Raw genomic sequence first — 13,039 nt, forward strand, 5'->3', positions numbered from 1 at the left:
TTCTTGCTCAGGAATAAGATTTACAAATCAATTATGTCAATATTTGCTTGTCACTAAGGAAAAAAAAAACTCTAGGGAATGTTTCAAATTATGAATGGTTTTTCTGTAGTTCATGAAGCCAGAAAAGGCTTGTACACATCATATATGTAAAATATAAAACTACACTGAATGCTAAAACTGATAGGTTAAATATACTGAAATCCTTATCCAGCTTCCCTTGATTTTTATTTTGGAGATATGGCACAATAAAAATTGAGACTAATTTTAAAAATAATACATATATATGGCAGGCAACTTTTTTTTTTAATAGAACCGATAATTTTTTAACTTTTTTTTCTTTATTTACGGGATAAAATGGCTAGAACAATTTGCATGATTCTTTTTGGTTCCTATCCTCAGAGTAGCACATAAACTCAGTGTAACAAAATGGTAACATATCACTGTCTGGATTTTAGACTGAAATATAACTACTCACTCTTTAAGTGAGAAGTTTTGGGCTTTTTTAAGATTCTTTGTTATTTGAAAAATGAACCTTTTAAAGAATATTGTAATATCCATTTGGCGGTTAGTCATGTATCATTTTTTACCCATTTAATGATAGTCTTTTAACTAATATACCTTGAAACTTTATGTTACATTTAAACTTGCGCTTGCAAAATGATTTATCAAACTGTAATTATCCTTCCTATCCAGCCTGACCTACGTAGTGTAAAATGCAATTTCTTTGTCTCATCTAGACTTTGCTAACTGGCAGCAATTAGAAGCATTTCTCTGCAGATGGTCCTTCTAATACCTTCTTCATGACCTGAACTCCTCTTTCAGAGACCCTGAACAAGTCTACATCCATCTTCAATTTTTAAACAAAAGCCAACATCTCTAGATGTTCAAGAGCCCTGAAACAGAGATGGTTGTCTTCCAGATGATACTAGCCTTTCTGTATGTGGTCACTGCAACACTACATCATGCTGATTCCTCTCTTAACAACACGCTGATGCGAAGGCAACTGCTAGCTTCCCTTTATTTTGTGTTTCAGAGCTTTACTCAGGTTTCAGACACTCCTATGCTGCTTGAACGGAAACAGAGATAAACTGTTACATATAGAAAATGTAATCTTTGTTTTCTTACAAAAAGATAGAGCTAAATCTTCAACTAGTAAAATTGTATATGTTCACTGTCTGCCTTGGGCTACATAATGTATACCAGCTGTGAATCTAGGACTTTTTAAAAAGGGGCTTATATAAGAGGCAATACAAATGAAAGGAATACATTTGTAAAAGAGGAAGGAAAAAAAAAATCCATGAAATGATTCTGCTGGGCTGGCCTGGTATTTCACTATTCATTTAAGAATAATTCCACTATGCTCAATGGCAGTTCATTGCTTTTCAATAGATATAACTTCATTCACTGCTGTTGAGTAACTTTGAGTTCAGCTGGGAAAAACCAACTCTCTTTATCCCTCATGTGAGAAGCAGAGAGCTCAGAAATCTCTATGCACTACGTAAATGAGGTTTAGAAGCGGGTGGGATGCTTTGTGTCTTGCTTCCTAGTCAGTGAAGCTGTAAATGACGAGAAGGATCTGTAACTTTGATTAATTCTGGCAAATTAATTCCGTGAAAACCATGTTGAAATTTTAAAAGAGGAAATACCATTACAAGAGCCTCCTCATGAATGCATGGGAGGAAAATGGTGCAGAGATTTGTGCTGGCATTCACCTGACCTGGAGTGTTTCCAGGCACATAGGGAGACCTGTGACGGTGATCTCACGGGTCTCAGAGCAGGGTTTGCTCTGGGACCACTTGGAAATGCCTGAGCCTCAGCACAGCATTGTGAAAATTAAGCAGTTTGCCCCTGGTTCTGAGACAGAGGGATCCTACTGGGAACTAAGACACAGGTTTCAAACACCACAATGTAACAAAAAATCTGATTTAAAGTGAAGACAAATTTAAGCCATCATAAAAACCCATCAATACATTTTGTTTAATTTTGCCAAAATGATGTATAAAACCACTTCTTTTCCTGTGAGAAGGGATTGCTTCTCCTGTTTATAGCTAACTTTTTAGCTCTCCTTTTGACTGTCAGGATTTTTCTTAATATACTGTAATGAGAGAGATTTATATGCTGAATGCTGAAGAATAGTGTCTTCTACAATTGTTTTTTACATTCTTTTCTCTTAAATGATTTCTTAAATATTTTTGCAGAATGACTAAAAAAAAACCCACAAATCAGTGTGGCGTGGATTTTTGATGCTGATATTCTTCCACTGCTAAAGAAAGAAGAAAATTATTCCCTTTAGTGCCGCTGCTTTGATATAAAGAAATCTGTTATTATTCATTGAGATATACTGCCATGTGACATTTTAAAAGCACTTCAGTAAAGGTTATTCACTTAGTCATAAAATCTACGGTGAAATTAGATAACCTATGTAAAACAGTCTTTCATAATGTTTGTATGTTCCTCTGAAAAATAAAGAAAATTAAATTACATAGGAAAGTGAAAAGTACTCGTCATCGAAAGCAATTTACTAATTGGAAAAAAAAAATCCACATTGAGCCTTGTCAGCAAAAATTCCTCTCTTTGATTCCAGCAATTCAAAGTCAAAAGTAAGGTTGAAGATATAGATTCAAGTTGTGTGTACTGGACTCTGAAACTAATTTTAATTCAACAGTCTAGATATTTGATTAGTCTGCATGATCAGAATTTATTTCTGGGCATTACCACATGCTAAATTTTCCAATCATTTTGGACAAACCTTATGAAGTTGTCCTTTGTTTCACAATCCCACTGCAACAAACCTCATTACTTGGCTAAAGAAAGGGGCTTTGGATGCCAGCTAAGTCACAACTCTGCTTTACTTTTCTTGAAGACTGCCAGGGAGAAGTGCTTGCAGAGGCTGATTTTTGAGAACCCCTGAGCAGTCTCAGCAATCGTGGAGACCCATGAGCACTTAACTCTTCTAAAAGGCTAGCACAAGAGATTAAGAATTGAATCCGTAACTCCATATAATATTTAACCATGCCAGGGCAGTAAAGAGCTCTTTCACAAAGTGTCTTATTTTGCATGTTTATATAACTTCAGCCATTGCAAGCTTTCTGTCTTATTTGCCCTCTTTCACCCCTACAGCACTTAAGTGCATTCTGTTCAGTTTATCTATTTCTACACCACTAACAAGATCTACAAGTAATGAAACATTGAGGGCAGCCATATATTCAGAACTAGTACTGCCAACACTAAGATACTCCTTACTCTTCTTTATCAAGACTGTATAATTGGCATTTTATCTGCATCAAACAAACAAAAAAGCAAGTACAAATTTGACAACCACCATTTAAAAAGTTGTTTTCTCTAATGCAGGTCTCCACATCACCTATTTTCTCCATATTCAACAATAACACCAATTATATTTTCATGTGCCCAAGTTTCCAGCAATTTAAAGAATCTGACTGATAATGGGTATTGGCTAATTTTTGCCACTTTCAAAATATTGTTTGTTACTTAAGGTACAACCTCTTCTCCTTACTTCCACCGAAGCAATTGTTTTTTTTAACAACAGGGACAGTATTTTGAGAATAGACACAGATTCCCCTCTTTAAACCATACCTCAAGAGCTTTATTTTCATACTAGAAGAGCTACAAATCACAAGGAGATGTTTTTCTTACCGTAATGAGGGATTATTGCCCAAGCCATTGCAGAAGCGTAGATGCCACCAATCATCCAAAACATGCAGAGCCAACTCAGGTGTTCGCCTCGTTTTTCCCGAGCAAGCACTTCCGAAAAATAGGAGAAGACTGTCGGCACAGCTCCACCGATCCTAAAAGAAGATATAGATCATGGATCAAGCAAGAGAGTAACAGCTATTTGAAGTTTGAACAAGCCCATAGCTGCAGTCCTTGAAAACCCAAGCTACAAGCAGCATTTCTGGCAAGAGTGGTTTTTCTCAAATTGCACCATGTATTGGAGAACTCTTGAGGAAACTTTCATCAGTTTGGATGCACTTTTTGTCAAAGATTTCCTTGAGAACTCTGTGTACAATTTGTTGCATTCAGTGATTCAGGGGGATTGTCAATGTGCTGGCTGCTTCAACAGAAACCAGCACAAAGTGTTGACTTTCACCATCACAAAAATCCTGTAATCATGGCAATTTACTGACAAGTGTCAGAATACGTTGCTTTTAACCAAAAATACTAGTCATTTTACCAAAGACTAATAGATATCTCTCTAAGTCTTACCTCCCATGTTTTAGACAATCAAGAAGTGACTAACTGCCAACTATGTTACTAATACATTTTATTTCATGCATATTTAAAAAGATGTCCTATTTAGCTGCACTATATATTTGGTAAGCCCATGCTGGTTTTTTACTTAATTTTTTAATGAAAAGCCTATGTATTCATATAATATTCACTGTTTTTCATATGGCAAAAAACCCCACTGTCTGAAGGTTAGTTAGACAAAAAAAAAGAGTTCCACTTGGTTTTACAATACTTAGTATAACTCAAATTACATATAATTCTTCAGTATCAGCTTTGGGTCATCTTTTGCTGTCTCTTTACCTCTCCACTCCCAATGCAAGCTGTCATATACTCCACAACAGGATAAGTCCTTGTGGATTTTAGTTTTCTTCCTGAAGAAAATACCTGTGAAGCTTGAAGAGATATTCTTACATACCAGATTACATATTTATAGCAGTATCTTGCATGGTTTGAATTTTTAACTGAACTTTAAAGATAAGTGCATATTTATGCTGTCATCTCAATGACTGCCAAACTGGAGCAAAAGGAAGGAAGCTTGAAACAGATTAAAACATATATTTAAAAAGGAAATAATGAATATAAAAATGGTATTTCACTCCTAAGAAAATTCAGTGCGATAGCAATACAGTTCATTTTAAGACTTCTTCAGGTCCAGCAGTGAAACACTGGATTGAGCTGTTACACCTGTTTAGGGGCCTGCTGTTCTGTCTCTTCCTTCTAGACAGCTCTTCATGGAATACCACTGGTCAACTCAGCTTCACAATGAATGTTTCCCATAGTGGACTGTGCTAGCTCTTACACTCTCTGGCAGTTCTGCAAAGGTTCATATCTCCATGAATTCTTCTTAGATATACAACCAGCAAGAGCTGTACCTCATTTCTTCTCATGGGTGAAAACACTAAAAGACTTCGCTAGTGACAGGCAACAGGAGAGACTGTCTTCAGAAGTTCTCCTGGAAGCCCAGGGCAAGGAACAGTGGAAGGGGCATGGCTAAGGGTGAAATCACACCTCATTTTGCTGTGATGGGGAAGCCCTGCTACCTTAGTGGTGCTATGGGCTCGGGGCTCTCCGGTTCCCAAAGTGTAAGCAAATTACAGCTATGATTTCTTGCCCTTTGGGTCTCAAGCATAGCTTTGAATTGCACTCCCACAATATTCCCTGAATACATTATTCATGGATCTAAGTAGAGTTCATGTTGAAATGTCCTAATGTTGAAAATTCACTAGCAGACCCAGAAGAAAGATCTTCTTTTTTCCTGCCTAGGGTGGAAAGTGCTGATAAGGAGTTATAGGTACACACTTCCAAGAAGCCCTAACCTAATGCGTTGCTGGTAGTACGTAGGACAGTATTGTTCATGCAATAACAGCCTGCCTACAGGGAATAATGTTTGGTAATTAAGTGCATATTTTTCTGGTTGTGTGTGTCCATTAAGAAAAGTATAGAGAATGGTAGGTAAATTTGTACTTGGTAATTTTCCTGTTCTATTATCCAATCTGTTGTTCTAAATTTACAGTTTTCTTCATTTCATGTGTTTTTTCATGAAGCACAGAATCTTCTCTTTACTTTATAATGCAGTTACTATGGTAGTAATTATAGCCTGAAACTATCTGTGCTATATAGCACAATTAATAATAAATCACATTTAACATAATAGTTTTTCTATTGCAAAGTGCTTGAAACATTCTCTATGAAGGGTTCATTTCATACAAATACAGTTCTTATGCTTATGAAGCTCAAGACTCAACATACAACCTTCTTGAAATTTCTCTTTAATCTCTTAGGCTGGAATTCCAATGAAACAGGGGTTGTGGAGAGTTTCCAATGGGTAGAGTATGTCGTGCATCCGTAGGTCATACAAATGTTTGTGGGATAGTGGTGTAGGAAACAGGCAGACGCTCCAAGTGGAAAGAATATACCCTATCTTAATGTCATAAAATGTACAGAGATCCTGACCAAAGGTAGCAAAAAAGGCAGCTCCCACCTGTCAGCATGAATGAACTGTATCATGGAGGATGGGAGGTTGATCATGCTTTAGCTTTTAAAACTAATCCAGGTGGGTTGACTCATATGCTATGTCCTAAAGATCCTCCAAGGCTACAGAAGCAGCATTTTTCTGTAGCAATTTAATAGGGCAAATTTTTCAACAAATAAATCTTTCAGACTTGTAAGAGGAATTTTGGAGCCGGTAAATGTTTTTTTTAGGGTATGCAAATAAGCAGAAAAAAATTAATCAGCTTTGGAAGAAAAGCAGTTTCTCTCTTTCATCTGATGTGATTAAGTTGACATTTCCAGTATACACCAACAGGCTATGAAAAGCTTAAAAGTCCAGACATGATGTTCATATTTATTAAGCAGTGAAAATTGTTTACTCTAAAGCTGTTGAATGAGAAATAAAGGATGTATTTTCATCATACAGACAACAGCTGCTATTTAGCTTTTCAGGTCTCTGTAGCAACAGCGTAGTAAAGTGCATTGTGTACTTTTTTGCATCTTAACCATGTGAATGGAAAACTTACTTCTCAGCTGGCTAGTCTTCCTTCTGGTCTCATGTGAGTGCTGGCTGATATTGAAAGAAGCTTTTAAAACATGGGTACCTAATGAGCTCTTCCTATGTCACTAACACAAAGCTATTACAATGACAAAAAACGATTACAAAAATCTTAGAGAGGCTAATTAACAGCTGAATAGGAGGATAGAGAGGAGGGAGATGCAGAGGAAGCACCCTGCTGACGACTGTTCCTTTGCTCTTACGCTGGATAACCTGAGGGTGGCAGTAGCCATGTGTTCACTCCATAAAACTTGCTCACAAATGCAGAGCAAGTGACAGCAGAAAGGGAGAGCAGGAAGAGCTATGGCTGTTATCACGCCAGACAACAATAAGGAAACTCCTTAAAAACTGTGTGAACCTGGAGAACTTTTTTAAGGAGCAAATAAATTTGTTTGACTCTTGCAGAAATTTTGGTGTGTTCTTGGTACCACAGCCATTTACTATTATAGAACTGATATGGCAGCTGGTATACTGCACATTGCTAGCACAAGTGTAAACTGCCTCTCAAAGACTTGGGCAAGAGATCAGAGCAAATCCGACTTCTTCCATCACTGTCTTCTAAGAGTCTGTCACCTACTTCAGAAGCTATTGCACATTATTAATTAATTCATCAAATGTTCATATAAAAAGGCCCCACCATATCACCCAACAACTGCATGGGAGAATGGATCTTCTACAGTAAAAAAAATCCTAGGCTAAATCCCATCTTCACTTACACTCACGTAAGCCCTGAACAATTCAGTGACTCCAGCTGAGCACTTCCATATTTATACGGAAGAAACAGAATTAGACCATCAACATTTTTATATTACAAGTTTGAAAGCAGACTGCCTCTTTGTTATCCTGACAACTTTGTGTGGAATGCATGGTGGCGTACATAGGAAGGAAAGCCTAATAAAATCAAAAGCAGAGTTCCCATTGGTTTTAAAGTAGAAAGATTTTAATATTTTGTTCTATGGGAAGTACAAACACTATTTTCACACAAGATACAGTGTTAAGTATCCTTCTGGCAATTACTTAGTTCAATACAGTACGTTGTTCGCCCTTTGTGTATTTAAAAATTATATGGCTTGTCCTCATTTGTAGAAAAAAAAATGATACACTGAACTACATTCTTGTCTTCACATTTCTCATGTGCAGATGAAAAGACTATGAAAGCCATGCTGATTTGAGAAGAATATTTAATCTAAAATATGGGAGGGATTTTAGCTTTCTTAAACAAAAATTATTCAGGTAAAATAAAGTTTTTACATCTAATCCGTTATTAATGTATGTTGTTTCTTCAAGTCATCATAGCCAAAGTAGTGGACATAAACTTGTTATCTACAGACCACAGAGAGGTGTCCATGCATTACTTCCTAAAGGGTCACAAAAAGTGTCTGACAGGTGCAAATGCATTGTGAGTATGTGCAAATTAATTCCACAGGGCTTTATACTTCCACTGGAAAACTGCGTAGAGTCTGAACATTTTTTTTAAAAGATTAAAAAAGCACTGGTCTAAAGCTCTAGGTTGATAATCATGAGTGATAACTGTCTCTAGAATAACAGATTTTGTAATTAGGAACAGTCTCTTATCAGGAGGAGGTAAAAATTTGCTGAACCTGGCTCAAGACCATAAAATAAACTCTCCCACTGTATAAGAATCAGTCTCTGCACCTAAAAAAACAGAGCACGTTCTTTCAACCTTGTCTTTTTTAATAAAAATGTAGCAATATATGGAAGAACAACACTTAATAAAGAGTGGTAGCCTTTTTCTAGAGTACGTATTGCTCCAGATGTGGAAAAAATGGCATAAATGTCACTTAAAAAAATTACAATTATCAGTCATGACCTCTTTAAGTTATGTGTCATCTTCTGTAATAAACCCCATCAGAAGTGAGCAGACCAAGAGTAGAATGCATAATTTTTTGATATTTTTCTCAGAAACAATTAATTCTTTTGGAAGGAAATACTAATTAATTAGCATACTGTTACACAGCGCAAAAGATGAACCAGTTTTGGAGCCTTATGTGCTGCTTCTGTTTGGAGAAAAAAATAATGACTGAACATGTTATTTGATGCCATCCTGATTACAGAGAATGTACACATTCTGCCGAAAAATTCTTATTTTACTTACTTTATTTTTTCAGGGTTATGTTCTTAACATTTTTCTAGCTACCTTTTAATGTCTTGCCTAGCTTTTTTCCATCTGCTTTTGCCCATGTACAGACTCATACACACAGAGTCCTCCACTGTCCAGTACATATGCACTGTAGCTGCATTTGGTCTTTAAAGTAATATCTCCAATATAATTCGGCTGCCACTCAGCATGCATATAACATTTGTTTTGTATGGCAGGTCACATTTGCTCAGCTCTATTACTTTAAAAAAAGTTGTAGTGTTTCTTCCAGCTGTTCACAAAGAAGGGTGGCTCCTTATCCAACATTTTGATGCAATTTTTTAAAAATTCAGTTTAAATTCAAAAAGAACAACAGTTATTTAGGGGGAAATGACATTACAGAACCAAGCAACAGCTCTAATCCTACTTTTAAGCAAAAGAAGGTTCGATTTCTGACCTCTCAAAGTCATCCAAACTGAAAGTTATGTTTTCATAACATTATTTCTGTACACTCTCTGTTCACATTTGCTCTGTGAAATTATGGGGAGGAGGAAAGCAAAAGGAGATTTAGGTGATGCATCCTAGGAGAGTAACATTTACTGAAACAAAAAATAAGGTAAGGTATATTTGTGCGTTCCTTGCCATAAAAAAAGATGGTAAACATGTGCTAATCTACCTTCAGAGCTGTGATGCGTCACAACAGATTTTGGCAACTGCACGGTGTGACAGCTGGGATGAAAACACTTCGGTGAGGCATTCAGGAACCGCTGGCTTCAGATATAAGTCTTTGTTTATTTGCAGATTAAATAGCCAAAGGGGTTTGAAATGCAGAAGCATACCAGGAATAGAGATAATTGGGAAAAAAACATTACAGAATACTAAATACACAAGGTAGCATGGTGTCCTTCTGAAATATCTTGTCTTCTCTTTCAAACTTGGACAAGATACAGACTAAATATAAAGATAGCCTCTGTGTGAGATGGCAATTGCAAGTTATTGCTTTGTTATTTGTGATTTGTTAAGAAGTGATAGAGCTTAAAACACAGATTTAGTGTCATGCTCCTGAGATTTGGATACAGGCCACCACCTTTTGTCCTTCTGACCAATTGCACCTACTCTTTCCTCTTCTAACTGACTGCTCTTTACTCCCACTGCAAGTCGTCTCAAAAAATCTCTGTTTTTTCCCTTTCATAACTGCCATTAGAATGGCAAAATATCTACGGGTGAACAGCCAGATTGACTGGTTCACCTTGAGAACTGCTAGATAAAGCCCTAAAAACTGCAGCATGCTAGAGACTAAGCTTGTTGATCATTATAGACATGGTTAAATACAACTGCCTCTTTGGACTATGTATACTAGAGATGCTGTCTTTCATGGACACATGTGGCCCATATGCTATTAATAGCAGGAGAGTCCCTGTGATAACGACTCATGAGGTTACTGACTGAACTCTACAGTATTGTTGGTTCTGATGGAAGCTGAACTGATGAGTAAATAATGCATTCCCCAAACTTACCCAACCCTGTTAAAAAAAAAAAAAAAAAAAAAAAAAAAAGGTCAAATTCTATGCCAAATTCAAGCAAATAATTGCAAAGAATTTGCCTGCAGTATGTGCTCAGCTAGACATGTTGGATAAACTCCTTTCAAATCTGCCAGTATTGGTAATAACAACATCGTTGTTTCTGAGCTCTTTCTTTGTCAGACCTTCCTCTTCCTTTTCACTCCTCTTTCTAAGTTTTTAGCTTCTGTTTTGATAGTTTTCTGTCATAGAGGCTCTCTACCTTATTTACATGTTTCTCTCTTGTAGGCTTTCTCTCCCTTTTGTATAATCTTCCTTTCCTCATAAGAATACTGTCCTCTTCTCCTAACAGTATTAGGACAGACCACTTCATCCCAGGTTTAGACATCAACCACAGCTGGAACTGCAAGGGCTGGGTCAAAGATATTTGGAAAGCTCAGACCTTGCCAGCTGCTTCCTTGGCTTGACTGAGAAGCATATCTACCCTTTTAGCATACACTATCGGCTTTGAAGCCAGTCACCTGCAGAGCTATTCATTAGCTAACAATGTAGAATCACTGATAGCCATGGGTGGGACACAGCTAGGAGCTGGAGAGGAATTTGAGGCAGTGAGTTTACAACCCTTTGAGGGTGAGGGAACACAAGGTATTTCATGATAAAGAAGTGGAGCAAATGAGTATGAAGAGGTAAAAAATAAGTAACATTATAGTAAATACTGCTGACACACGATTGCAAAAGCAGCCTTCTGGTCTAGATCTGAAGTTCCTGAAGGCAAGTCCTTGTGTAGGCTGAACATCTTGTGCTGTGTAGACATGGCCCATATCTCTGCTGGAACATTTTTTCAGTTGTTACACATACAGACTGCCTGCATGTTCTTCTTGTCTTGGCCATTAATAGAAGGGGGATATGCAACACTAAGAGTTTCTTGCCCCTACACGTAATGTACAAAAGTGGTGGTAAAAGTCAGCATGGGTGGATTTGCGCAGGCAATCACCTCAAATCTGTTAGTTACAAGAAACTTCATCCACAGTTCTTGATTTTTGATGACTGTTGATTCCTCACAAGAGTGTGAAGAGTCTGAGAAAAGACCTAGATTATGAGTTTAGTGCTACTACCTTGACACCAGTACTCTTTAGTAGATCTCAGTGATGCAGAAGGAGTACTGCAGGTAGCTTTAGAGATATTTTCTGAGGCAGGTTTAGGAAAGCCGTCTGAAGGTGGGTCTCAAATTTAATGAAGTCTAGAGCCTTCTGGACAAGAAACACTCACTATATGATAATACATCTTGAGAGAGACTCTGATTGACAGGGCACAATAGGCAGGGAAAAGGCTTCCTGATAGCTTTTAGTTACAGAAGTTAACAACATCTAAACTGTATTTTCTAATATTTCTGTGGGTTTGGAAAAGAAATTTGGCCAAACTGGCAGTTTTGGCAAATTAAAAGAAATCTCTGTAGTCTGGATATAATGTCTGGTTTGTAAAACATGATGCATTTAGCTTTTACGGTATGAAAACTTTTGCCTTTTGGACTGGATAAGCATGATATGTTTTCTCAAATTGTATCATCTTTGGTTATTTCAAAACAACCAAAATGAAATGTGCTAGGATAATACAAATATATAGTGCACTTTTAAACACTTCATTCTGAATTGAGTTGTTGTACTTAGTAAAACTGCATCTAAAATTATCTAAAAGTATCATAAATAGTAAACTAAAAGCTTAGATTAGATGCCTTTTTTTTTTTTTGTAATAGAGGTTATGTAAAATTCTGTAGCTGAGAATAATACTTCACAGTGACAACATTGAATAGGCAACAACTCCAGTTCCATTCAAATTAGCAGTGATATTACGAGTGATGTTCTAATATTAGAGAAACTTTTCCTCACAATTTCAAAAACAGATCTAACAAGGTCCTTTTTGATGATAAATCTTTGCATATTCCTTCAATGGCTAATGATGAATACAGCTCAGTTTCTTGTCTAGGTTTTTTTACTCGTAGGAAACCATGTCTAAAGCCCCCCTAGATGTTTATCAGGCTTTTGAATTAAATTTCCTTTTTGCGTTTTGATTTTGGATTGATAAATGAAATAATCACAGTTATTATATTATTTTCCATAAAATGAGATGCTTTTGCAGATTGTCCAACATTTCTTTATTCTTTCCACTACCTCAACTTCAATTTTCAGCCCTTTATATCGCTCAATGCCCTTTACCCAGCAATATCTTAATATTACTTATACTGTTTTGTATTCCAAATCACTTTTTTTGCATGTAAACTTTTTACCAGTTCTAGGTTTTTCAGATGGAAAAAAAAAAAAATTCGAAGGGTTTTTTTTTTCCCGGAGCAGTTTACTTCTATAAACACACTTAAACTGCAAGAGAGTCTGAGAATAATCTATTTTATAGTATCTTTTATAAAAATAAAATCTTCTATCAGATAATAGTTTTTTTGTTCATGCTTCTTAATATATTTCATGTTTTCCACAGGATAACAGACCAGTTTAAACTGTATACACCTAAACTTTTTTATATTTTTTGAATACTTAATATTTTATTGACTTTTAATCATATCTATCTCGATTTCAGTAAAGCATTTGACACCGTCTCCCACAGTATCCTCGC

At 36.4% G+C, this 13,039-nt stretch overlaps 1 protein-coding gene across 1 annotated transcript in view; it reads right to left on the reverse strand.

Annotated features, from left to right (window-relative positions):
* Positions 1–3,657: 3,657 nt before the first annotated feature.
* LOC104467557 (synaptic vesicle glycoprotein 2C-like) overlaps positions 3,658–13,039 on the reverse strand; it is a gene marked incomplete at its 3' end in the record, with an annotated part of 37,239 nt that continues 27,857 nt past the window's right edge. The window contains exon 3 of the mRNA XM_010081381.1: positions 3,658–3,809. Within this exon, the coding sequence (XP_010079683.1) occupies positions 3,658–3,809 (152 nt within the window). The remainder of the gene's footprint in view (positions 3,810–13,039) is intronic.

Source organism: Pterocles gutturalis, unplaced genomic scaffold (genome assembly GCF_000699245.1).
Source record: "Pterocles gutturalis isolate BGI_N339 unplaced genomic scaffold, ASM69924v1 scaffold17256, whole genome shotgun sequence".
Taxonomy (NCBI): domain Eukaryota; kingdom Metazoa; phylum Chordata; class Aves; order Pterocliformes; family Pteroclidae; genus Pterocles; species Pterocles gutturalis.